A 22,820-nucleotide genomic window follows, 5' to 3' on the forward strand; every position below is an offset into this window, starting at 1 on the left:
ACGCGACACGAACCCAAAAAGGTGTCACATGCGCACTACACGTCCGTGACATTACCGACGATGACAGTGCCCACCGAGTCCGTCCGTGGTGGAGCCGGGGGCGCCTCATCCGCTCGGGTTGCCGCGACGGTCCCGTCATCGAGAATCGCAATGACCTCGACTTTGGGCGCCTCAGGATTTGGCGGGGGGATGTTCTTAACAAACATGATCGCGCCAAAAAGTGCAAGGAGAACGATCCCCGATGCGGTCCAGATGGCAGCGTGGTACCCGTTCATCAACGTTTCATTATCGGCCGTTTCCGTGTCCGGTATGACGGAGGTGGCGACGACGGTAGTGATAGCGAGTCCGAGTCCACCTCCAATCTGGAACCCGGTGTTGAGGAGCCCGCCGACGATTCCGACCAGATGCATGGGCGCGACGCTTATCGCGACGACGGAGGCGGAGACGTAGGTGGAGGACATGCCGAGGATGCCGACGATGAAGGCCGGGAAGAGGATAGACCAGTACTGGTCTTCGTGGCGGTAGAATCCGAGGATGATGTTGCCAACGGTGCCGAGGGCGAGACCGCCGACGAGGGCCATCTTGGGGTTGAGGTAGTGAAGGATCTTCTCGCCAAAGAAGAGTCCGACGACGGAGGCCATGATACCCACGGGTAGGTAACGCACCGCGGTTTGCAGGGCGTCGTAGCCCATGATCTGCTGGAAGATCAGGGTCATGAAATACAGGTATGCCTGGAAGTACGCCATGACGCAGGCGGCGATGGCGAATGCGGGGGCAAAGTTGGGGAGTTTCCAGATGGCGGGCGGCATCAGCGGGCTGTCGACCTTGAACTCGACGAATATGAAGGCGGCGAACACCACGATGGAGACGATGAGGAGGGAGATGATGAGCGGGGAACCCCAGCCGCGGCTGTTGGCGTCGGTGAGGACGAAGACGAGGAGGAGCATAGAGCCGGTGGAGAGGAGGCCGCCAAACCAGTCAATTGATTGCTTCTTCTCGGGGGCGGTCACCGGTGAGACGAGCGATTCGTCGCTGGCGTTTGTTGGGGCCTTCTTCTTCTCTTCCCCGGGCAGATCCGCTGGGATGACGACCACGCCGATGACGAAGAGAATGGTGGAGATGATTGCGGAGAGGTGGAACATCCAGCGCCATCCTAGGGAGCTCTGAGTGACGGAACCGCCGATGATGAGACCCACGACGAAACCGACGGCTCCGGTGGAGGAGAACATGGCCATGGCGCGGTTCCGGGAGCGTCCAATGGGGTAGACTCGTAAAATGAGGGCGATGGCGTTGGGGATAGTGGCTGCGGCACCGACGCCTTGTAAACCACGAGCAATGATCAACATCGTCGATGATGTCGACAAACCAGACACCACTGCAAACACTGTAAACCATGCCAGTCCAGCGACGAAGAACTTTCGGTGGCCGTATACATCGCCGAGACGACCCGTGAGTAGCAAGAAGCCACCGAACGTGAGGGCATACGCAGATATCACCCACTGTGGAAAGAAAGCAAAGAAACTTCAAAGTCAGCTATTAAGGTCGCCAGCATGATCCCACGGTGAACCTGTGCCTACCTGCAGGGAGCTAACGGAAAACCCTAGATCCTTGCGAATCAGGGGCAAAGCGACGCTAGCACCGGACAAATTTATAGCATCCAGCAGTTGAGCGAGGCAGAAAGTTGGCAGCAAGAGAGGGCTCAATTTCTGACGGAGACGTCCGAGTGCCGATGCGTCAACCAGTGTTTCTCCGCTATCGACCAAGGCGACCTTTGGCTGTTGATCCGAGTCCTTTGTTGTTATAATCATGGTTGCCGAGCGTAAAGGTAGGCAGTGGAGGTTGAGGAATAGAAGGTTATAAAGTGCGTCAGGATAAAGTCGGCAAAATGAAGTTGGGCGGTAGTGTTGGCCGGTGGTGTAGCAAGAAGCTAGAGTGAAGTGGAGTGAACTGGACTGGAAGGGAACTGGGACACTTGGTCTCCGTCTTTATATCCCGCACAGCGAGACAAGCCTGCTATTCCACCGACACAGGTTTCACGTCAGGACGGACCAGTATCGAGAAAGAACTGCAGGGGCCTGTCTGTATTGTATGCATCCTCCTGTGCAGCTTGGCCACGTATGGATGGGTGTTGCCTGCTTGCCCGAGTGGAAAAGACGAAAGAAAAGCCATTGGAATTAGTAATGGCCGAACGCGTCTGCGCAGAACCCGCGATGCAAAAAATTCATGTTTGTTCTGTGGGGGGGCGATCTGCCGGTAACGAATCGCCGAATTAAATTATTCCCACGAGCAGCCGGCGATCGACGCTAAGATTCCTAAGTCGCACCCTTATTAGCGTGTGAACACTGAAGAACTGCCTCCCTCACGACACTTACCGAGTATCCAGATTCCAGCCCGTCGGGCAAAGCAGCCACCCACGAGCCCGTGGACTCGGTGCGATCTCCTCGGGGTCCGAAACGGCGCAGTCGAACTTGTCCACTGCCAGTGGGTATGATCTCGTAAGGTAACTGTAACTAAGGTTGAAAGCTGCCACGCGCACGCATCGCGCAATATGATAGCAGATGGAAAGTCTAATTTCTAAGCAGACCCCAGATTCATCCCTTTTCCCAGTGGTTCGCGATACACGAACAATCGTTCGATTCTGGATTCGATAGCGGAAACGCCAGTGAAGACTACTACCCGCAAGCTCTCGTCATAGAACTCCGGCAATACATCAAAAAGGATGGGAGCTCTCTGGCAGATGGGACAGAGGAGCAGTGGACGTTTTGTTTCACTTCGGCGTGATGGAAGAGGGCGTTTCGATGGGACGTTTGTATTTGGGAATATGAACCGTCGAAACCTCATCTGTCATCTTGTCCGCATGCAGGTTTCACTTTGGACACCATTGAGTTGTAGAATCAGGGGGGGCCAGCGAATTTCTATGGTGTTCCACCGGGAGGTTCGCGACGTCAAACTGCTTTAACGCGATAAACTCAGCGAAGGGCGGTTGGAGCAAAGACGGACTCGGTAGTTCCCTTGCGTGGTTGCCGACGTGTGGGACTCGCAACCCACACAGGGCGAAGGATCGCGTATTCAAGATGCAACTCGGTTCAGAGTGCCATCGGGAAGGGAAGGGAAAGGGGTGAGCTTTGGTCTAGCTAATTATCTACGTACCCAACCGCTGTACTGCACCACTCTCCTTTCTACGTACGTATCTACCACAAGGGAGCGGGATTCTGCTCCCATGGCCCCACATTCCACGTGGGTCGATGACCTCGATGTAGGGAATTTTGATGCTGAAGGAAGCTGAAATTGGCGCCACCTTGAATACCTCGGTCAACGATTGGGCGTTGAGGGGGGGGGGGGTGGGAAGTCAGGGTGATAAACGCTCCAAAACCTTTGCCAGTCAGTGGGTCTTGACCAACGGCGGTAAGCGACCAAACTGCACCGAGAACAACGGGATCGAGTCGTCTCAGTAGGCAGATGCTTTCGAAGTGAGTTGACGCGGGAGAAAACGTCGCACGCCGGGGATAACGCGCAACTTTTCTGTCCGTAAGTGGGGTCTGAAGAGGCGCGTCCGATCGCACATGCCAAAGACGCAAACGTCAGAGGCCCCTCACATATATTGTTGACTTGACCCCCCAGCGGCCCGCCCACCAAGCACCCGTCCGCGGATACTGACAGCACAAGCAAAAATCATATGCAAAGAGCCAACAACAGCCCCTGGCCAGAAAGAACCCTTCAGCAGCAGCGGCTCAACGCAACTCATAATATATACCCCGACCCACCGTCGACCCCGTAAAGAACCCCACACAGGTGCCCCCAGCCCAAAGGGAAAGTCTGGGAAGGAGTAACATCTCTGCACCGCAAAATCCTCAGCTCGGGCAATCTCGGCAGCTTCAAAAACACACCCCAATCCGGAAAAAAACCGTCAAACAACTCCCCACCCAAATGACAATCCCACAACCGGTCGCAGCAGCCGCCGCCGGCATCCCCTCGTCGCACTCCCACCACCACGACGACCAACCCCCCGTCCGCTACGTCCCCGTCTACGGCGCTTCCGCCCCGCCATCCCCAACACCCACAACATGGTTCTCCTACCTCACCTACATCCTCGCACTCATAGGCCTCCTCACACTCGTACTACGCGTGTTGGGTGCCAAAGCAAGGTCAAAAAGCTCGAGGAAGGGAAAGAGGAGAAAGTCCGTGTCTTCAGGGACTTCTAAGGCGAAGAGTGGTGGTGTGAAAAGTGCTGCTGGGAAGGCGGGAGGTATCACGAGGAGTGATGGGACAGTGGTGAATGGGGACGGAGTGGTAAGGAGTGTTGTGAAGGCTCCGTCGCCGTTGAATTATAATCAGAGGCAGTTGAGCACGAATGATGTACACTTTGAAGAGGATGATCATGAGGAGGAGGATTCTGAGGAGGAGGAGGAGGAATCGGAAGATGAAAGAGGTGAGTACGCGAGCGGCGCGAGCCATGTTGCGCGGAGGGCGCAATACTTCCCTCATCCGCCCGTTTGTTGATGGGCGGTCGGCGGTTCGACGATTGACAGTTGATGGTTGATGGTTATATGGTTGATGGTTGTTGATGGTTGACTAATGCCATGTGATTCATTCCAGACTACGGGCAAATCATAAGTGAGTCGATGACAAACGCCATGGTACAAGGCGCCGTTCTGCTCAAACGAAGCCCAATCCCCGACATGATGGTCTCCCTGACCGGCTACGGGCTGGAAGGTTACAAACGGGTCAACACGGCTTTCGGCGTTGAAGAGAAGATCGTGCACGCCGGTCAAAAAGCCGTATCGGCAGGAATCACCGCCACGGGAATCTTTGCAAACGCCGCCATACGCGCAGGGCTGGCTTACCAAATGGCACCTGGCCGGCGAGAGAAGGAGACTGCGATGCAGATGCTGGCTATCAAAGAGGCGGAAAAGGCGGCGGCCGCCGCTGGGAACCAGCCTGTGAAGATCGTGCGCGTTATTGCAGATTCACTGCCGGGTGGTATACCGCCACCCCAACTCGTCGACGCAGGGACACAGACCGATTGGCCCATTGACCAGTATATCCCAACGACGCTATCAACGCGCTCTGGCAAAGGTGGCAACTCACCCCAACGCGGCACCCTCGACGCCTCAGCCGACCCCGGCGACGGCACGGTCCGCGGCGTCCTGGCCTCCTACCTCGACTCTTCCCTCCGCGTCGCCGGCAACGTCGTCACCGCCGGCAGCGAAGCCGTCCTCGGGAAAGAACGCACCCTTGTCCTCATGGGCGTCGACCCGATCGAAGCGCGCCGCATCGCCCGCCAACCCGCGAAACAGGTCAAGACGGATGAGAAGGATGACGGGTTGTTGCCGGAAGATGGGAACGTGGTTTATGTCAATGTGGGTGGCACCTTGTTTGCGACGACACTGGAGACGCTAACGACGGCGTACCCGGATTCGCTGCTTGCGGAGTGGTTTGGGGATGAGGCGAAACGGGCGTCGTTGGAGTTGAGGGATGGGTGTTATTTCGTGGATCGCGATGGTTTGTGCTGTCTTTTTGCTCACACTGATATGTCAAGTTGCCACGGAAACTAAAATGCAAAATCCCTTTCCACACAGCAACGCACTTCCGCCACATAATAAACTACCTCCGCGGCCTCCCCTCCCACCTCTCCCTCTCCCGCACGCCCCCAGCCCTCCTCGAACTCGCCCTCGAAGCCGAATTCTACCGTCTCCCCGACCTCGCCTCCCAACTCCACGACATGTACGAAGACGCCCTCCTAAACCCGATCGCGCAGTTGGACGACGACCAGATCGAGGAGAAGGGGTGGCGCGATGTGGCGGGGCTTGTGAGAGGGGTTGTGGGACTGGCGTGGAGGATTGGGAAAGGGAGGCTTAGGAGACGAAGGGGGGTTGTGGTGGCGGTGGTGAATGCGGCGGTTGTGGGGGTGGTTTTGGCGGCGCTGTGGGTATATTAGGTTATGATGTGTGCGCGGGAGGGTTTTGATGGGAAGGGGTGGTTGTTCTGGGTGTGGCTCTTTTTGGGAATGTATCTTTGCTTCTTTACGATAGTTGCAATAGCTTGATAGTGCGATAGTGGGTTAATCCGAAATCATAATCCTTCCCTCATAATACGACGACATAATCATTTGAAATATTGCCAAGATAAATAAGTAGAACGGAACACAACACAAATGTATACAATGAAAAGAAGGAAAGAACAAGACCGAATAAATACTGCGAAAAGTAAGCTAGCGTCCATAACCCGATAGCAAGAAATGCGGGGCCGTCATCTCAAAGAAAAGAACCGAGTAATTTACAAAAAAGTGGATTAAATAACGTATAAGAAATCTTGAAATGTGTGAACGGTGTCCTTCCAAAGTTCAACCCTCAATGGCTCCCCGGGCCCCCCAAACCATGCAAATCATCCACCAACGAAGCCTTGGTGAACCTAAACGCAACCAAATCGCCCGCCACGCCATTAATCCGTCCCAAATCGGTGCCGCCGGCGGCGCGGAGGATGTTGTCGACGATCTTGTTCTCGAGGGCGCGGTTGACATCGTGGAGGAAAATGTGCACTTCGGAGAGCTTGTTGGCGCGCAGGCAGTCTTTGGCTTTTTGAACGGACCAGTGGGTGGCTTCATGACGGCCGGGTTGGTCGGGTTGGTAGCCTTGGGGGGCGTCTGGAGGGGTGAGGGGATTGGAGCGTGAGCCTATTTTTTGGACATCATGAGAACGATCAAGGTTCTTTTCAGGAAGAGATACCGACCGACGAGAATGACATCCCAGCACACATTCTGCACCTCCTCCGGCAACTGCAGCGACGTCGGGCTCGCAAAGAACGCGTCGGAGGTCGCGACCGTCGACGTATACTTGTCAAAGAAATGCACCTCCAACGACGGGTACGCCGCCGACACGGTATCGATCCACGTCTGCCAGTTCTCCACAAACGCCGTGCGACCCCTCCGAGCCGCCAACCCCGACCCAGGCGACGCATGGGGGGGAACGAAGCAGTTCGCATTATCCCACAGCGGCGAGTCGTGGCCGAGCCCCCAGACCAGGAACCGGTGGTCGCGTTTGATCCCGCCGCGGGTGGTGAGCGCGTACGCGGAGGTCTGCACGGTGGTTGCGATCCAGAGCAGCTGCTCGAACGACAGTTGGGGCTTGTTGGTCGGGTTCTGGGCCGCGTCCTGCAGAGAGCGGACGTAGTCGGTTCGGCAGGCTGGCGCGGCCTGGTTCTCTTTATGCTCCTGCGCAGCGGCGTCGTCGGCGTGGAAGTCGTCTGTTAGGGCCCATTCGGGCGCGGGGTGCGAGCTGAGGGAGGAGGACTTTTCCGCGATGGTGTCGATTAGCTTTTGGGCGTGGTGGTGGTTGTGGGGGAGCGCGAGGTAGAGGAGGGTTAGAACGATGACTGCGGCCACTGCGACGCGTGGGGAGAAGCGGGAGGTCTTGTGGGATGGATGGTTCACGCTAGGCGGCGCCATTGCGATTGTTGGCTTTTGGTGTGAGATGAGGGTCGGTTGATGTATGCGAGAGTCCCAATGTTCTAGGCTTCTGACGAAACAGCTGTTCACTACGTGATGGTGTGATGAGTTCAGAATCTGTCTGGGATGGCGAGAGTAAGAGTTGAGGAAAGACCTGAGGGACGCGTGCGCAGCGTCTTCACTCTCTGTCCTTTTCCGACTTTCAGCCTAACTGACGTACCTGCTGCTTTATGTCAATGCTGCGTTCAATACTATATACAGAAAAAGATGCTGGAGGATTCCGTGGACTTAACAGGACAGAAAGAGGGCTTCTGGCTTCATGAACAGGTCTTTATATATCCGGACGCCGTCCGTCACTCACAGAACCAAAAAATTCTATCCTTCATGGTGTTCATGGTGTCTCTGGTGTATCCGATGCATTCCAAGGAGGGTAATGAGCCGTAAAAGCCCTAGGGGTGGTTCCTCGTAAGGGGACATTGGGAAATTGGAGCGGACGCGATTACTGACGCGAAACCCAAAATTGGAAAAGAAGGAAGGGTCCGGCTGGTTTGACCTGTGAACGACGGAAGACAGACGACCCCAAGCACCCTTGGCAGATGCAATCACACAGGGGAAGAGACCAAGAGGAGACACTGTCGTGAGTCCCATACTGCATTGAAATCTATGACCGTCCCGCTAAGAAGTCACAAATGTAAAACCCTATATCCGAACAGCGGTACTGTACCTCAACATCTACGAAGGACAGTCTCAGCAAAGTGATGACACTGCACGCATGCCATGCGCCACGTCGACGCCGCGCGCAAGCCACATGTTGCTGCCTTTGCTCTTTCCATTTTGACTTACTGCCCTTTTGACAAACGCACACTTCAACTACGAAGCTCAAGAAGCACCCCTGCCCTTGTGCTCACACTCAACCAACTCACTAAGGACACTAGATTATAGAGCCATATTCGTCGCCTGCCATACGGCACTTTGTCTACCTGGGCTGACAAGCCGCATTTACTTCAACTTCGCTTCAATTCCGCTCGCTTTCCCAGGTTCTTAACGGGCTCCAGCTCCGTCCGTCGAACCAGTCATGCCTAAAGCAGAAAAGGTCCGCTCGGCGACCTCCACTCGCGCGGCCAATCCTCTCTTCGATAAGACCCTTGGTCAGCACATCCTGAAGAACCCGCTTGTTGCGCAGGGAATTGTTGACAAGGTGGGTTCCGGAGCTACGTTCCCAGTACCTCTCTCCTTCAGAGTTCCTCGCTTACAAATGTGGTTTGTGTAGGCTGCACTGAAGTCGACAGATATCGTTCTCGAAGTAGGACCCGGTACCGGTAATTTGACAGTGAAAATCCTCGAGAAAGCGAAGAAAACGACCGTCGTGGAAATGGACCCTCGTCTCGCCGCCGAACTGACAAAACGTGTGCAAGGCACACCCGAGCAGCATAAACTCAACATCATCCTCGGAGATTTTCTGAAAGTCGATTTGCCTTACTTCGACGTCTGCATATCCAACACGCCGTACCAGATTTCCTCGCCATTGGTGTTCAAACTGCTGCAGCACCGCCCATTATGGCGCTGCGCCGTGCTCATGTTTCAGCGCGAATTTGCGCTCCGTCTTACCGCTCGACCGGGAGATGCGCTGTACTGCCGTCTGTCTGCGAACGTCCAGCTGCTCGCGAAAGTAGATCACGTGATGAAAGTCGGCCGAAACAACTTCCGTCCACCACCGCAGGTCGAATCCAGCGTTGTGAGGATCGAGCCACGACAGCCTCCACCGCCTGTAGACTTTGACGAATGGGATGGATTATTGCGAGTCTTGTTTGTGAGGAAGAACAAGACCGTCGCTGCGAACTTCAAAACGCAGTCTATTCTGGATATGTTGGAGCACAATTACAAAACGTACTGCTCGTTACGGGGGTTGGATGTGCCGATGGACTTTGATGTCAAGGCAGCGGTCTTGGCCGTTCTGGATTCCGTCGGCATGTCGGAAATGCGTGCGTCAAAGATGGATAACGACGATTTCTTGAAGTATATTTTGATGCATGGGCTTTTCTCGCTCCCTGTCGTGGTTACTTACCATGTGTTCCCCTACCTACCAGATTGCTTTGCGCATTCATTGATGCAGGTTTCCGGTTCACATCGTCCTAGATAAAGGTGTTTCGACGACGTTGAGGCGGTGCTGGTACACCTCCACTCAGCGCAACACCACGAGACGAACGCCCAGGGCATGGCCCGTGATGTGAGCTGTTCATGAGGATACCTGCCGGCGTAAACCAACAAATGCTTCCTTCTGCCCTGTCGGCAATCGTTCATCATCCCAGCCAGAACTTTGGGTATTCCCCGAGTCGTCTTGCAAAATCGGTTGACCAATACGCCAGCGGCTTCACTGATTTCCAATCACTGTACATACCACACACATCTGTCGCCATCTTGGCTCCATGTTTATATGTATTTATTCACGTTCCATAGAAACGCCTAGTCAACCATCAAATAGATCATGCATGCTACATGCACCCACGTAGTGTCCCGCAAATTAGGTTTTGAAGAAATGCTGATTTTTTTAGCTATGAGAATCAGGTGGATGGATGAATGGAGCCTTTGGTTCTTATACGATATGGCGGAAAATAAGCGAAGGATGTATACTCTACGCCGAGGTATCTTTTCGATCGCTACAGGGGTAGATGGCGGCTCAAAGCGGTCGCGCCGACGCTGGAACCCGTCCTTGTTGCGACATGACTGCCCGGTCAAGGACAGGAAGCCGATCCATGGGTATGGGCGGTGAGCCCGTTGCCGGGAAGGCACCCAGCGCAGACTGATGCTATCCGAGATGAGTTACCAGCGGCCTACAGATCGTGGGGGATATTCTGCACCGTCAAAAGGTGGCTTTCCGTCGCGCACCATCGCGCTCAATCAATCGCCTTACGTGAAGGTGACCTCCCTATGGGTGGTATCGGCAAGTTCCACAGTCACGATGTCGAAAATCGTTGACAATCGCATTCACGTTTCCGTAAGCCAGGAAGAACCGATCGCGATGGAGTTGTTTCCGCTGAGAAAGAGCGAAGACGGTATCCCCGCGACATCCCCGTTCGTTCCCGGACGCGCGTTTGTCGGATCAACGAAAAATCGAAATATGCATTGATGTCCGCAGCCGGTGCAACAATCGAGGTTTGCCGAAAACCATTCTGGGTTCAGATGAAGGAGTTAGCGCTGGGACAAGCCATGAATGAACAGGTTGTGGCTCCCACCTTGCAGGCAAGCCAAGTGTCCACCGTGGGCACAGCCTTGACACCAGACGTAGAGTCCTTTCGTGGTCCTATGACTACGAATGACAATTTGTAAGCAGCAAAACTCCGATCATAATCATGCGTTTAGGGAAAGATCGCTGGAACTCATACCAAAGGGAACAAGGGTTGACCAACTTTCCGCAATTCTCGCATCCCCAGATCGGGCCGGACGTATTGGTCATGGGCTTGTGGCAGTGATTGCAAATGGTGTGGATGGTCGTCGATTCCTGGTTGCGTGCTTCAACAACTGGGATGCGACACGCTCGTATGATGGCGGTCGCAGGGACCCAGAGCTTGAACCTGTGGAGCAAATCTTTTGGAGAAAGGAGCAGCTCGTCAGATACGCGGAAGGACGCTCGTGCAGACACCTATATTTACCGATATATGACCAAAACCACACTTTGACACGGTCCTCATCGACGCGTAGCTTGTTCTTCAGGATGAGTACGATGGCCACGCACATCTGGACGTTGCCCTACACATATGCCCGGTGAGGATTCGAGGAGCTGGCCCTTATGATAGCGTACGACTGTACCTGCTCAGCATAGTACTCCAGCATCTCCCTTACAATCGGCTCGTGATTCCACGAGGGAACAAGAAAATCGCGAATGGGTCGTAAAGATTTCATCTCATCGCCTTTCAACTTCGTCTGTAGAGCTGCGAAGGGCGCGAATTGACTGGAAGCCGGGGCGGCGGAATCAGCTTTCAAGCCACTCGCCACAGAACCCGCGTCCAGGATCTTATTTGAAGTGAGGAGATCCAGAGTGTCTTTGGGCCGTCGATCCCGACTACCAGTACTGGATCTCAGAGATTTGCCTCCAAAGCGAGATTTGTTGGCTTTGATGCCGATCCCGAACCTCGCCAGGGTGCGACGCCCTGCCCCGATTTTCAGACCATAAGTGAACCCTTGCTCAGAGTCCGACGACGAACCATCGAATTCGGAATCATCGGAGAGGTAGCCATCATCATCCTGCTGGCCCCCGTGTGCTAGTTCGCTGGGGACCAATTCGCCCCCAACTGTAGCGTCATGTCCGTGAGAGTGGCGGAATCCGGTGTGTGAGGTGTAGTTGTTGAGCCAGTTGTCGTTTGGGGCAGTGGTAGCTTTCTCCTTCAGGAGCGCTGAATCAGATTTCGTACTTCCAATGGTGACGTTCTCCATCTCAGAGGAATCGGGTATGTCAAGTTTATCACTTTGGCCTGTCGAGGGAACCCTGTCAGTTATGCGCTTCGAAGACTTGAAAAAAGTACAAATCCGTTCATACCCAGCTGAGGGGCGCCATCCAGCCTTGGAGGATCCACCGGGTCGAACAGGGCTGACACAGGATCCCTGGACAACGAGCTCTGTCTGCTTCTCTTGGCTTGGTCTTCAGAGTTTTGATAGAAGAGGGCGGTGAGATTGCGAGCTGGCGGCTCCGGCGTTCCATAGAGCAACTGCAAGGTTCTCCAAGTCTGTGCACTGCGGTGTAGGCCTAGCTCAAGTGCAAGCTATATGTGTTGTCCGATTAGTAGCCATGCGGCGAAGATGCTGGGGATCGTTTCTTACCTGCGCGTTGGAATCGCAACTCTCCCACGGGTCTTCATTTCCAATACAGAGCTCCTCCGCCAAAATAACAAAGGCTTCGTGATGAAAGGTTTCGGTATCGGCGGTTCCCACCTTTTGCCGAGGTTTGTACTGCGCGACCTGTCGACGCTCAACAGGTTAGGGTCCAGGTTCACCCCTGAGCTTCCTAACGGATCACCTACCCTCTCATCTTCGATGGGTTTGTCGGTAGCCGCTCGGCGCAGCGCTCGTCGCAGTGGATAGGATGGTGCAATTGGCGCCGAGCGGTTCTCCTCTGCAGGACTGTCGGATTGTCGATCATCAATAGCAAAGGCAAGCTCGCCTGCAACATTGAATCCAGCGACGCTCGTGTTGAGGTATCTCAATGGTTCGTGAGCATCTCGGATGTCATGGCGAGCAAAAGAGCGATCCTTAGAGCATGACCACACGGTATTGGCGTCACGCCACAGGAAACCGGTTGTTACGCCGTCATGTGCGTCCAGCGTCCGCACAGGAATGTAAGGCCTGGCCACGTCCCAGGTCTGAATGCGGTAGTCGGTTGACAACGCGCAACTGGCAAGCTGCGTCTCATGCCCTGGCCTCCAACTGACTCGCGCGACGGGCGCAATGGTTTGAATCGTGTACAAAGGTACGCGGCTGACGGATTTCATATCCCACACCTGGTCATATGTCTATATGAGTGCGATGAGTGAGAAATAGCAGTTCAACTTCGGGCTCCAACCTTGATCAGCCGATCCCTCCCTCCGCTCGCAGCCCATCTCCCATCGGGATGCCAATCGACCGCTAGGGCAAAGCCATTATGCGCATTCCACTTGCGTTCATACTGGGTGGGAAACCTGATGTCCCATTTCTGTAGCGAAGCGTCCTCCTTCAGTAAAGCTTCTTGTGGGCGAACAATAATATCGTTCTGCATACCTGGACATTCCCGTTTTCAAACGCAGCAACAAACTCGAATGGACTAGATGGGCTGAACTGGACGTCGCGCACACTCTCCGCCTTCCCTTCAAAGCTGTTTCGAGCGATGCTTTTTGCTCGCAGGTCCTAGATGTTCCGACTCCTCAGTCACCTTGACGTGAGCGCTACGAAGACATAGAATCATTCACTAACCCACAGTCTCATCGATCCATCCTGCGAAGCACTCAGTAGTAGCACAGGCTCGGTCGGATGAAAACAAATGCGGTTTACCGCTCGCATATGTTCCGTGAGGATCCGTTCTGATGGCGGAGAACGAACTCCCTGTTACACCTCCCCTCTTCCACGTGGTAGACGTGGGAATGCGAGCACCCACCAAGCTTTTGTACATTTGGCCGGTTCAAATCCCAGATTGCTACGGCCCCATTCGTGGCAGCGGTAGCGATCGTTCCTTTGGCAACTGTGTAGTTTGTCGTCCACCAGATTAGCAAATCCGTCACCAGCAACCTATCTGTAGAAGTCCCTCATAGGACACCAATGGTACGCACAAGCATTCCCCCACTTCACATCGTTGATATTGGAGCTGAGGTTCAACTTGACTCCACTCCGCAGATTCATCACCTCCTTCACCTCAGACTCATAGACTGACAAGATCTTCAGCACTAGAAGGAGTACACCAAGTAAGCGGTCGCCCACAACCGACTCGCAAGTGCGGAAAGAAGCGTCCTCCACTTGCCTTCCCTCCCTGCTACAGCCAACCAGTCCTGCTCCGGCGAGGCTGCCAAGGCATTCAGTCCAGCATTCAAGCGATAACGCAGCGATGGATCTACGATGGTGTCCAAAGCGTGCTTCCCAGCGCCGGGAGTAGCCTGGTCACTCGAGGTATTTGCGTAGACCGGGACATCTGTTTCGCCAAACACGATGGGACGGCGGTGAGAACGGGGTGCGCGAACGTAAATTATGGTCAAGTTAGTTTAAGCCGGAGGATAAGCGCTCATGAAAGTCGCCTACGCAACGGTATCCATCCTTCCATAAGGCCATGTCTCTCGACCCAGCCGGTTTTCAAACGTTCAATTCCATAAGATAGCGTACCTGATCTAGTGCCTTTTCCCGTCACAATGCTCGACAGCACGGCCTTTTTCATTATCACGGCAGGCCCATTCCGACGCCGTATTCAGCTGGTGGGAAGTCGAAGAACCTTGGGCGCCGGATGTGTGGGTGATGTCTCGTTTCCCAGGGTAGTTTTGGCAAGGAAAGAACAACCGCAGTTCAGTCGTGACGTGATGAGTTTCGCGGATGACTTGTGAGCCCTGTGGACCCAGCCAAGCCTTAGTGGAACAAATCAAAAATCACAAACAGAGAATGGGATTCGAGGTGCAGCAGCATGGAGAAAACGATGCGATATATAAAGACTCTGTGTAAATGTACAATTGTTCCATAAGGCGGGGATGTTGGAATAGATTAAATCACATTCGGCCGAAACTTCGATGGTCGATGGGTTGGCAAATGAATTCGCTCGCCCCGAGCCTCAGATCCTTTTTGTCCGGACCTCCTCGACCCACGCCCGTGCATTCCAGAACAGCCTCATCCATCCGCCCCACTCGTTGCTTTCCCAGCCAGGCGCGGTATCTTTATCAATACCCCACGTGTTTGCCCACGACCGGACTACACGTTCAGGGTGGGGCATCAGCGCCAGTACTCGACCGTCCAGCGAGCACACACCAGTGATGCCACCGGCGCTTCCGTTGGGGTTGAAGGGGTAGTGTTCCACGTCTGCAGGCTTGCCGTAGTTATCGACGAAACGTAGCGCGATGGTTTTATCGGCGATCGCAGCCGCGCTTTGCGCTTCTCCACCGACGAACTCGGCGCGGCCTTCGCCATGAGCGACAGCGATGGGGATGCGGGATCCCGTCATGCCTTTGAGGAATATGGAGGGGGAGTCGAGCACTTCCACGGTGGCGACGCGGGCCTCGAATTGTTCGCTGCGATTGCGGATGAACGCGGGCCAGTGGCCAGCACCGGGGATCAAGGGCTTGAGGACGGACAGCATCTGGCAGCCGTTGCAGATACCCAATGTGAAGGTGTCTTCGCGTTGGAAAAAGTCGGTGAACATGTGCCGTGCACGTTTGTTGAGCAAGATGCTCTTGGCCCATCCGGCGCCAGCTCCTAGGACGTCTCCGTAACTGAATCCTCCTGGGCACGCCAGTCCGGTGAACCCGCGCAGTTCGACGCGACCACTGAGGATGTCAGTCATGTGAACATCGACAGGTTCGAAACCGGCCTTGTAGAAGGCGAAGGACATTTCGCCGAAACTGTTGACACCTTGTTCACGCAGCACGGCCACCTTTGGCGTTGGCAGGCTCGATGGCGTCTTGAGGATGGCGGTGGTGATGTCTTCGTTCGGGTCATAGGTAAGCTGCGCCTTCAACCCAGGGTCCTTCACGTCAAGGAGTGTGTCGTACTCGGCCTGAGCGCAGCTTGAATTGTCACGCAACGACTGCAACCTAAAGGAAGTTTCCGCCCATTTCCTGTGATACTCCTTCCTCGATCCGGACAAACGAACCGTGGTGCCCCATGCGAAGCTGATCTTGTCCGATCCAGCGGCGCCAACGGATCCAATGATGTGCAAGTGTTGGCTAGGATAACTCGCAGACTCGAAGGCCTGACGGACGCGGTCGACATCTTTTGTGCGGACTTGCACCACGGCTCCAAGCTCTTCGTTAAAGAGCGCAGCGGTGGGGTCAGCTCCCGCAAGTGGTGACAGATCGATTTTGGCACCGACGTGTCCAGCAAAGCACATTTCAGTGATGGTGGCAAACAAACCACCGTCGGAACGGTCGTGGTAGGCAAGCAACAGCCCCTCCTTGCGAGTCGCTTGAATTGCGTTCCAGAAGGCCTTCAAAGCGTCAGTGCTCTCCACGTCCGGTGTGTCGGTGCCAATCTGGTTGTAAACCTGGGTCAAACAGCTTCCACCCAAGCGCTCTTTCCCGAGACCGAGATCGATGAGGAGAAGGGTCGTCTTGCCCTCGTTTGCACGCAGTTGAGGTGTGAGCGTTCTCCGCACATCTTCCACAGGTCCATACGCGGTGATGATCAAACTCAGCGGTGACGTGACCGCTTTCTGTTCACCCTTCGAGTCGGTCCACTTTGTCTTCATGGACATCGAGTCCTTGCCCACGGGAATGGTCAATCCCAATTTCGGGCAAATGTCCAAGCCAACAGCTTGTACGGCGTCATAAAGGGCCACTCCCTCTCCCGGGTGATCGGCGGCGGACATCCAGTTTGCACTCAATCGCACAGTCTTCAGGTCCTCCACATTCGCAGCAGCGAGATTCGTCAAAGATTCAGCGACTGCCATACGAGCAGATGCGGCGGGGTTGATGAGAGCAGCAGGGGTGCGTTCTCCCATGGCCATCGCTTCACCTTTGTAACCTTCATATGAGGCGAAGGAGACGGCAACGTCGGCAACAGGCACTTGCCATGGTCCAACCATCTGGTCTCGGGCGACAAGTCCGGTCACAGTACGATCTCCGATCGTGATGAGGAAGGATTTGGAAGCGACGGCGGGAAGAGTTAGGATCCGCGCCGCAGCGTCCTCGAGAGACGCACCCAACGGAAGGCTGAAGGCATGACGCTCAGCTTTCACGGTTTCGGAAGTCCGATGCATTTTAGGCGGCTTTCCGAACAGAGTAGACATGGGGAGATCAATCGAGGTCGTCTTGAGTAGCGAATCCTCGAGCACCAAGCGCTTTTCGGCAGTAGCTACACCAACAACGGCAAACGGGCACCTCTCGCGCTCGCAGATGTACTTGAACCTCTCCAAGTCCTCCGGCTGAACAGCTAGAACGTATCGTTCCTGCGACTCGTTGCACCAAATCTCCATCGGGCTCATGCGAGGGTCATCGCATGGCACATCACGAAGCTGGAACACGGCGCCAAGGTCCGAATCGTGAACGATCTCCGGGAGCGCATTGGAGAGTCCTCCTGCGCCGACGTCGTGAATTGCAACGATGGGAGTATTATCTCCGAATGCTGTGCAAACATCAATGACGGACTGAGCGCGGCGTTCCATTTCCGGGTTGTCTCGCTGGACTGAGGCAAAATCCAGTTCGGCCGAACTGGCGCCTGAGCTCATGGACGATGCGGCACCTCCTCCCAGACCAATAAGCATCGATGGTCCGCCCAAAACAATTAGTTTCGCGCCGGGTTGAATTTTTTTCTTGAAGACGTGCATGGGACGCACGGCACCAACGCCTCCGGCGATCATGATGGGCTTGTGATAACCTCGAACCTCAGATCCTCCGTTTGTCGTTGGCACACGCTCCTCGAACGTTCTGAAATATCCGGTCAAATTGGGGCGTCCGAACTCGTTGTTGAACGCCGCCCCGCCCAGAGGAGCTTGGATCATGATGTCTAGAGCAGACGCGATGTGTCCAGGTCGTCCAATATCTTCCAGCTCTTCCCAGGGCCGGACTAATCCCGGAATTCGCAAGTTCGAGACGGTGAATCCGGTCAGCCCAGCCCTCGGCTTGGACCCCTGGCCTACAGCACCTTCATCTCGAATCTCGCCACCGGAGCCTGTAGAGGCTCCGGGGAATGGAGAGACGGCGGTTGGATGATTGTGAGTCTCCACTTTCGCGAGGTAATGCAGGGCCTCCGTAGTAGGTCCGTATTTGTAGTGCTTGGCGGGATCCGCCGCCCACCTCATCCCCGTAGCTCCTTCCATGACGGCCGCATTGTCGGAATACGCAGAAATGATGTACTCGGGGTGCAACTTGAATGTGTTCTTAATCATACCAAATAGCGAGTTATCACGGTCTCGACCATCGATAGTCCATGACGCACCGAAAATCTTGTGGCGACAGTGTTCAGAGTTCACTTGGGCAAACATCATAAGTTCAACATCCGTCGGGTTTCGAGCTGCTTGCCCAGCAGGAGGATGGAGAAACGCCTGAACGAGATATTCGATCTCATCCTCCGCAAGCGCAAGTCCCCATTCCTTGTTCGCCTTCGCGAGCACTTGACGAGGGTCAGCACCAAACTTCGCAGCCGCAAGCAGATCGACTGATTTCAGAGGCGCAGGATCTCCTGTCTTGAAGAGCTCGGCCTCAGTGGGAATTCCGCGGACTACGGTTTGCGTCATCCGATCGTGAATGTGGTGAGCAAACTGCTGTGCGTCTGCATCCGTGAGTTTTCCACCATCGACTTCGACAAACAGAGCCAGTCCGCGCTCAACTCTCCCCACAAGATGACCCAAACCACAAGTCCGGGCAATATCCGTCGCCTTAGAGGACCAGGGTGAAATGGTACCGGGTCGTGGCAGAACAATCAACAGCTCTGGACGTGTAGGGTCGGCGTCGGCGCCAGCGTGCCCTTTTGTAGCCAAACTGCTCAACCATTTCTGCTCAGCTGGCGTAAAAGTGTTGGCATCAATCGAGCCGTAGCGTAGCAAGGCCTCAAGAGTTGCCTGGACCTCAATGGCCTTTTCCGTCGATAGGTGCGAGTACGCTTCGGAGGTGCGGACGAAGTGGACGTGGAAGCCAGAAATCGCTTTGACGCTGGGAGAAAGCACCTGGATGTCGCTGAGCAACTTGCTTTCCCGGAAGGGGGAGAACGCGGCCGAACCGGGGAGGACCAGCATCGTGTCTGTTTCGGGCTTTCAGGGGGTCTCGCCCGATGGATGGTGAAGCTGACGAACCCGGCTGAGGGAGAAGATAAAGCTGCGAGGGGTCGCCGTCAGGAATCCCTTTGGCTGCAGCCAGATCTCCCAGACGAGGAAGCAAGTGGTGCTTTCTGATGACCGAAACCTCCTACGCTTCCGACAGGTTTTTGTGCGTGCTGTCACGTGACTGACTCAGAGTCTTTCGGAAAGGCGAGATATGCATGCATGCATCGCGGCTTCTAGAGTCGCTGCAATGTGACGGAAACCTGACGATCCTTTTCCTGTAAAGCGATCTTGGGATTCGGGATCCACCGTAACTGCCATTACGGCGCACAAACGGCGGCTCTGTACACATGGTAGGTCCGCCGTCAATCGCCCTCGTCATTCAGCCCTGCATCAATGGGGCAAACGAGAGGAGTGACACTAGGATCTATCATATCTCATCACGTGTACGGGCGAAATCCAATTGCTGGATGGGATTGATCGAGCGGGAAGGACTGATGCACACACTGCAAAGGGAAATGCAATCGCTTTATGGTTCCCCTCCTTATTTTTAGATGTGAATATAATGTCTGATGTGACTGGTTGGTTGGATGAATGGACAGTCCGTCATCTTGTGTACGCACTCTCAGTGCCTCACACATATACTGTCTATCTTCCACGCCTTATACGTAGCTGTGAAGATAGTTGGCTCAATGATGGTGTCGGAAACTGTCATTTCTAAAAGCGCGACTTGGATGGCAGTGCGGCCTCGTACGAGATCCCTTACATGTCCGTCTCGTAGATCCCTTTCTCCGTCTTACAACAATGGGGGGGAAGGGCGCCATGAGATCAGCGGATATAAAGACGTGGATCCCTCTCTTGAACGTGAGCGTGAACAGCAGTAACGCCGCGGTATATACCGGGACGCTGATCATATATCGCCGGGCGATCTCCTATCTTGGCAAGGGCTACGGGCTACACCCTACGTCATGCACGATTCATTCTGCGACAGCCCGTCCAGCTGATCCCATAATCCCAAGGCCTTGTTCAATGGGATTGCCCAGTGAATGCCTCCCATTGTTGGCCTTACCGAGCACGCGGATCCGCCGATCCCCAAAGTGATTTTTCCTCCTGTTCGCCTGCGTGGCAACGACTCTTACGACTCATCAGGCTTAATCCCTCCCATCACCCGGTTGCTTGTTTGTGTCGTTGTATGGCAATGACAGAAAGAATGTGAACCAGCAAGGGGAGCAAGGGGGTTGGCGCTGTCTGGGCGACTGTGCTTGACTGGTGTGAAAGCAAAGACGATAATATCGATATCTTCAGCGACCAAACTCTACAGCACCAAACGGACGCTCCCTTCTTCATTTCCCCACCAGTACCCGAATACGATCCGCCGGATCGCGGCGAATCTCCCAAGTACAGAAAGAAAACCGGGTTCTCAATTTCAAAGCTCCTCCTCGCCGTAGATCCCACCGACCCTTTATATTCCGGCCGGCAACCGCCCCAGTTCCTCAGAACTGGTTCGTCTCCCTGCCATACTTTCAAGAGCTTCTGTTCAACGACTTTTCGGCTGGCAAAGTGGATCTCGAGCCGCCGGCGACTTCGATCATCTATCTGTCAGTCGCCTCAAATCCCTCCTCTCCCAACGTACGACTGCTTGTTCTCTCGCCTGTGAACGCTCGCTATCCTCTCTACCCTTCGAAGCAACCCATGACGACGCGGGACGTTGTGCTAGCACCTCTTAGTACCCGCAGCGCACCCGATTGATAAATCGGTGCTTCACAAGTGGCGAGGCTTCATTATCGCCTCCCGACTCACTTTTTTTTCTATACGGGCTTCAAGCTTCGGACAAGCACGTGATGGCTACCCGTTATACTTCTTCGCTCGCCAACGTCCTTCATCTGCGTGACGTTACCCCAGAACGCCATGGGGAAAGTGCTGGCGCTTCGTTGAATCTGCTTGCTGTAAGTATCTTTGGCGGGTGAGACATATAGATCTGGCAGAAAAGCATTCACTGACATTTTCTGTGTCTTTGTTCTAGCATGACCTCAAGATGGCTTCCTCTGGCCTTCAGCAAAAGGTGCAAGAGGAAACGAGGCAATTTGCAAGGCCGTCCGAGATGTCACTGTCTCCGTCAACTACCCCTCCTTCGGACGATTCACAGAGTGTCACAAACGATGGCACCGCCACATCACTGCCTCCGATTCTTTTACACCCAACTGCGTATGCTCATAACTTTGCCGCGTCGGCGCTGCCAGCCCCTTACCTTCCAGTGCCGATTCCCCCTGTTCCCCATCATGCGTATACCTTCCCTCCTGTGGGTCAAGCAAGTGAACTTCCTCCTAAAGTGTTGACAAAGCACAATTCGTATCCTTTACCCAATACCCACCAATATCAATCTCCTGCTACCTCACAAGGTCACTCTCATCAAGTGGCCGTTGAGCATGGTCGTCCATCATCGGACAGTCAATTGTAAGTTGAAAGCCCCCAGTGTGAGGCAGTCTGTACACCAGCTTATATTGACGTCATCCATCAAATCTACATTTCGAATATCAGAAAAGGAAGCCATCCCGCTTTACTCAGAATACACGGCGCAAACAGAGCTTACCCCTACCCGACGCCGCCGCTAGGACGGTGGCCGAGCGTCAGTGGGCCGGACCCACATGCAGTCAGCATTATGGCGCCTTACAAGACCAGTCAATCGTCGACTATGGTTTCCACGGCTGCTCCCGTAACGGTGCAACCGAGTGTGGAGCAATCACAGGGCCCCTGCACATGTAAAGACCATCAACACCGCTACGATTGCGAATCCCATCGTGCGCCTATGGCTGCCGAAGCCCATCTGGCCCCTCAACCTCGGCTGCAGGCATCACCCTTCCGCCATCATCCTCCGGCTTCCGACCATACCGCGGACCCTGTCGGACATCTAAGCGCTTATGCACACCTTCCTGCGCAACCAGATTCGGACGCTCAAGTGTACATGTCGGCGAAGATGGAACCCACAGGCGACCCCGTGAATGAAACCTTAACTTGGCAAATGCAAGGTCAACCGCAACACTGCTATCACCACCACCATCATCACCACCATCACCATATCGAGCAGGAGCAGCAACAGCTTGCCAATAGCGTTCCGGCGGACTCCGAACCCCTACCAGTGTCATCCAATGCCGCACATGAACAGTTCGCGGCACCGGTCACTTCTCCATACGATACCCAACGCTTCCCACCGCATGCCATGAACTTCTCACCTTACGCGCATCCCAATTTCACCCATCCACACGATCACTACGCACACCCTCCTCAGAACGGCTTTGGCACCCTGAGTGGCGGGCCCCATATTCAACCGCAATACCAATCACATCAATACATTCACAACCCTGTCGCTTCCGCAACTCCTCAGCTTGCATCTAGCCATCCGCTCCATGTGCCGCGCAATGCAGGGAACGTGCCTGACGGTCACACCGCAGCTTACATGCCCATGATGACCTACATGGCCACCCCACCGAGCTCTCAGGGGCCTCACTCCGATGACTTTGGGTCGTCGTACAGACAAGGACCACCGATGTCGCATTTGGATCGTCTCATGTCCGGACCCATGCATCTCTCCCCATCTCCCGCGTCCACACCGGACGGATCGCAAGCGTACCCACCGCCTGCATCAGACGACGTACGTAAGCCCGTGAAGTCATCCCCCCACAAACGCTATGTGTGCCCTGAATGCGCGAAACGATTCACACGCCCATCGTCGCTGCGGACGCATCTCAACTCACATACGGGCGAAAAACCGTTCCTCTGCGTGTGCGGGCGCAGCTTCAGTGTGCTGAGCAATTTGAGGAGGCATGAACGAGGCGGATGTTGTGCAAACAAGGAAAGCGTTGCACCTCGATAGTTGGCAGAATAGGACGAATGTTCGTTACTCCTTTACTCCTTTTTTTTTGGATTACATATATCTTGATCCTTTTTCAGTTGGCAATGAAGCTGTTG

At 54.7% G+C, this 22,820-nt stretch overlaps 8 protein-coding genes across 8 annotated transcripts; 3 read left to right on the plus strand and 5 right to left on the minus strand.

Annotated features, from left to right (window-relative positions):
- Window positions 1–182: 182 nt before the first annotated feature.
- EV422DRAFT_478545 (major facilitator superfamily) lies at window positions 183–1,670 on the minus strand (the record flags this gene model as incomplete). Its single annotated transcript, XM_053067269.1, has 2 exons — window positions 183–1,499; window positions 1,578–1,670. Coding segments are annotated over 2 exons (1,410 nt in total), but the record flags the coding sequence as incomplete, so codon positions are not given.
- A 2,736-nt stretch (window positions 1,671–4,406) lies between these two features.
- On the plus strand, window positions 4,407–6,109 carry EV422DRAFT_515485 (uncharacterized protein). Its single transcript, XM_053069318.1, has 2 exons — window positions 4,407–5,502; window positions 5,580–6,109. Exons 1-2 carry the CDS (start codon window positions 4,623–4,625, stop codon window positions 5,936–5,938), a joined length of 1,239 nt encoding a protein of 412 aa, XP_052929610.1. The 5' UTR covers window positions 4,407–4,622; the 3' UTR covers window positions 5,939–6,109.
- Window positions 6,110–6,350: 241 nt separating this feature from the next.
- EV422DRAFT_563955 (uncharacterized protein) lies at window positions 6,351–7,444 on the minus strand (the record flags this gene model as incomplete). Its single annotated transcript, XM_053072137.1, has 2 exons — window positions 6,351–6,643; window positions 6,730–7,444. The coding sequence occupies 2 exons, from the start codon at window positions 7,442–7,444 to the stop codon at window positions 6,351–6,353; spliced, it is 1,008 nt and encodes a 335-aa protein (XP_052929611.1).
- Window positions 7,445–8,519: 1,075 nt separating this feature from the next.
- On the plus strand, window positions 8,520–9,584 carry EV422DRAFT_491971 (S-adenosyl-L-methionine-dependent methyltransferase; the record flags this gene model as incomplete). The annotated part of the gene is made up of 2 exons (XM_053067574.1): window positions 8,520–8,642; window positions 8,715–9,584. 2 exons carry the CDS (start codon window positions 8,520–8,522, stop codon window positions 9,582–9,584), a joined length of 993 nt encoding a protein of 330 aa, XP_052929612.1.
- Window positions 9,585–10,321: 737 nt separating this feature from the next.
- On the minus strand, window positions 10,322–13,583 carry EV422DRAFT_155245 (uncharacterized protein). Its single transcript, XM_053064926.1, has 11 exons — window positions 13,385–13,583; window positions 13,193–13,318; window positions 12,999–13,127; window positions 12,460–12,936; window positions 12,260–12,397; window positions 11,979–12,201; window positions 11,285–11,913; window positions 11,095–11,191; window positions 10,828–11,029; window positions 10,678–10,751; window positions 10,322–10,614 (listed from the first exon to the last, which is right to left on the minus strand). The coding sequence occupies exons 1-11, from the start codon at window positions 13,469–13,471 to the stop codon at window positions 10,430–10,432; spliced, it is 2,367 nt and encodes a 788-aa protein (XP_052929613.1). The 5' UTR covers window positions 13,472–13,583; the 3' UTR covers window positions 10,322–10,429.
- On the minus strand, window positions 13,584–14,478 carry EV422DRAFT_155133 (uncharacterized protein). The gene is made up of 3 exons (XM_053064925.1): window positions 14,282–14,478; window positions 13,926–14,093; window positions 13,584–13,851 (listed from the first exon to the last, which is right to left on the minus strand). Exons 1-3 carry the CDS (start codon window positions 14,331–14,333, stop codon window positions 13,697–13,699), a joined length of 375 nt encoding a protein of 124 aa, XP_052929614.1. The 5' UTR covers window positions 14,334–14,478; the 3' UTR covers window positions 13,584–13,696.
- An 8-nt stretch (window positions 14,479–14,486) lies between these two features.
- EV422DRAFT_515515 (CobB/CobQ-like glutamine amidotransferase domain-containing protein) lies at window positions 14,487–18,976 on the minus strand. The gene has a single exon (XM_053069319.1). It carries the CDS (start codon window positions 18,828–18,830, stop codon window positions 14,718–14,720), a length of 4,113 nt encoding a protein of 1,370 aa, XP_052929615.1. The 5' UTR covers window positions 18,831–18,976; the 3' UTR covers window positions 14,487–14,717.
- A 1,569-nt stretch (window positions 18,977–20,545) lies between these two features.
- On the plus strand, window positions 20,546–22,797 carry EV422DRAFT_155382 (uncharacterized protein). Its single transcript, XM_053064927.1, has 2 exons — window positions 20,546–21,308; window positions 21,393–22,797. The coding sequence occupies exons 1-2, from the start codon at window positions 20,890–20,892 to the stop codon at window positions 22,723–22,725; spliced, it is 1,752 nt and encodes a 583-aa protein (XP_052929616.1). The 5' UTR covers window positions 20,546–20,889; the 3' UTR covers window positions 22,726–22,797.
- Window positions 22,798–22,820: the final 23 nt, after the last annotated feature.

This window comes from Fimicolochytrium jonesii, assembly GCF_025526975.1.
Source record: "Fimicolochytrium jonesii strain JEL569 chromosome Unknown EV422scaffold_2, whole genome shotgun sequence".
Lineage (NCBI taxonomy): Eukaryota > Fungi > Chytridiomycota > Chytridiomycetes > Spizellomycetales > Powellomycetaceae > Fimicolochytrium > Fimicolochytrium jonesii.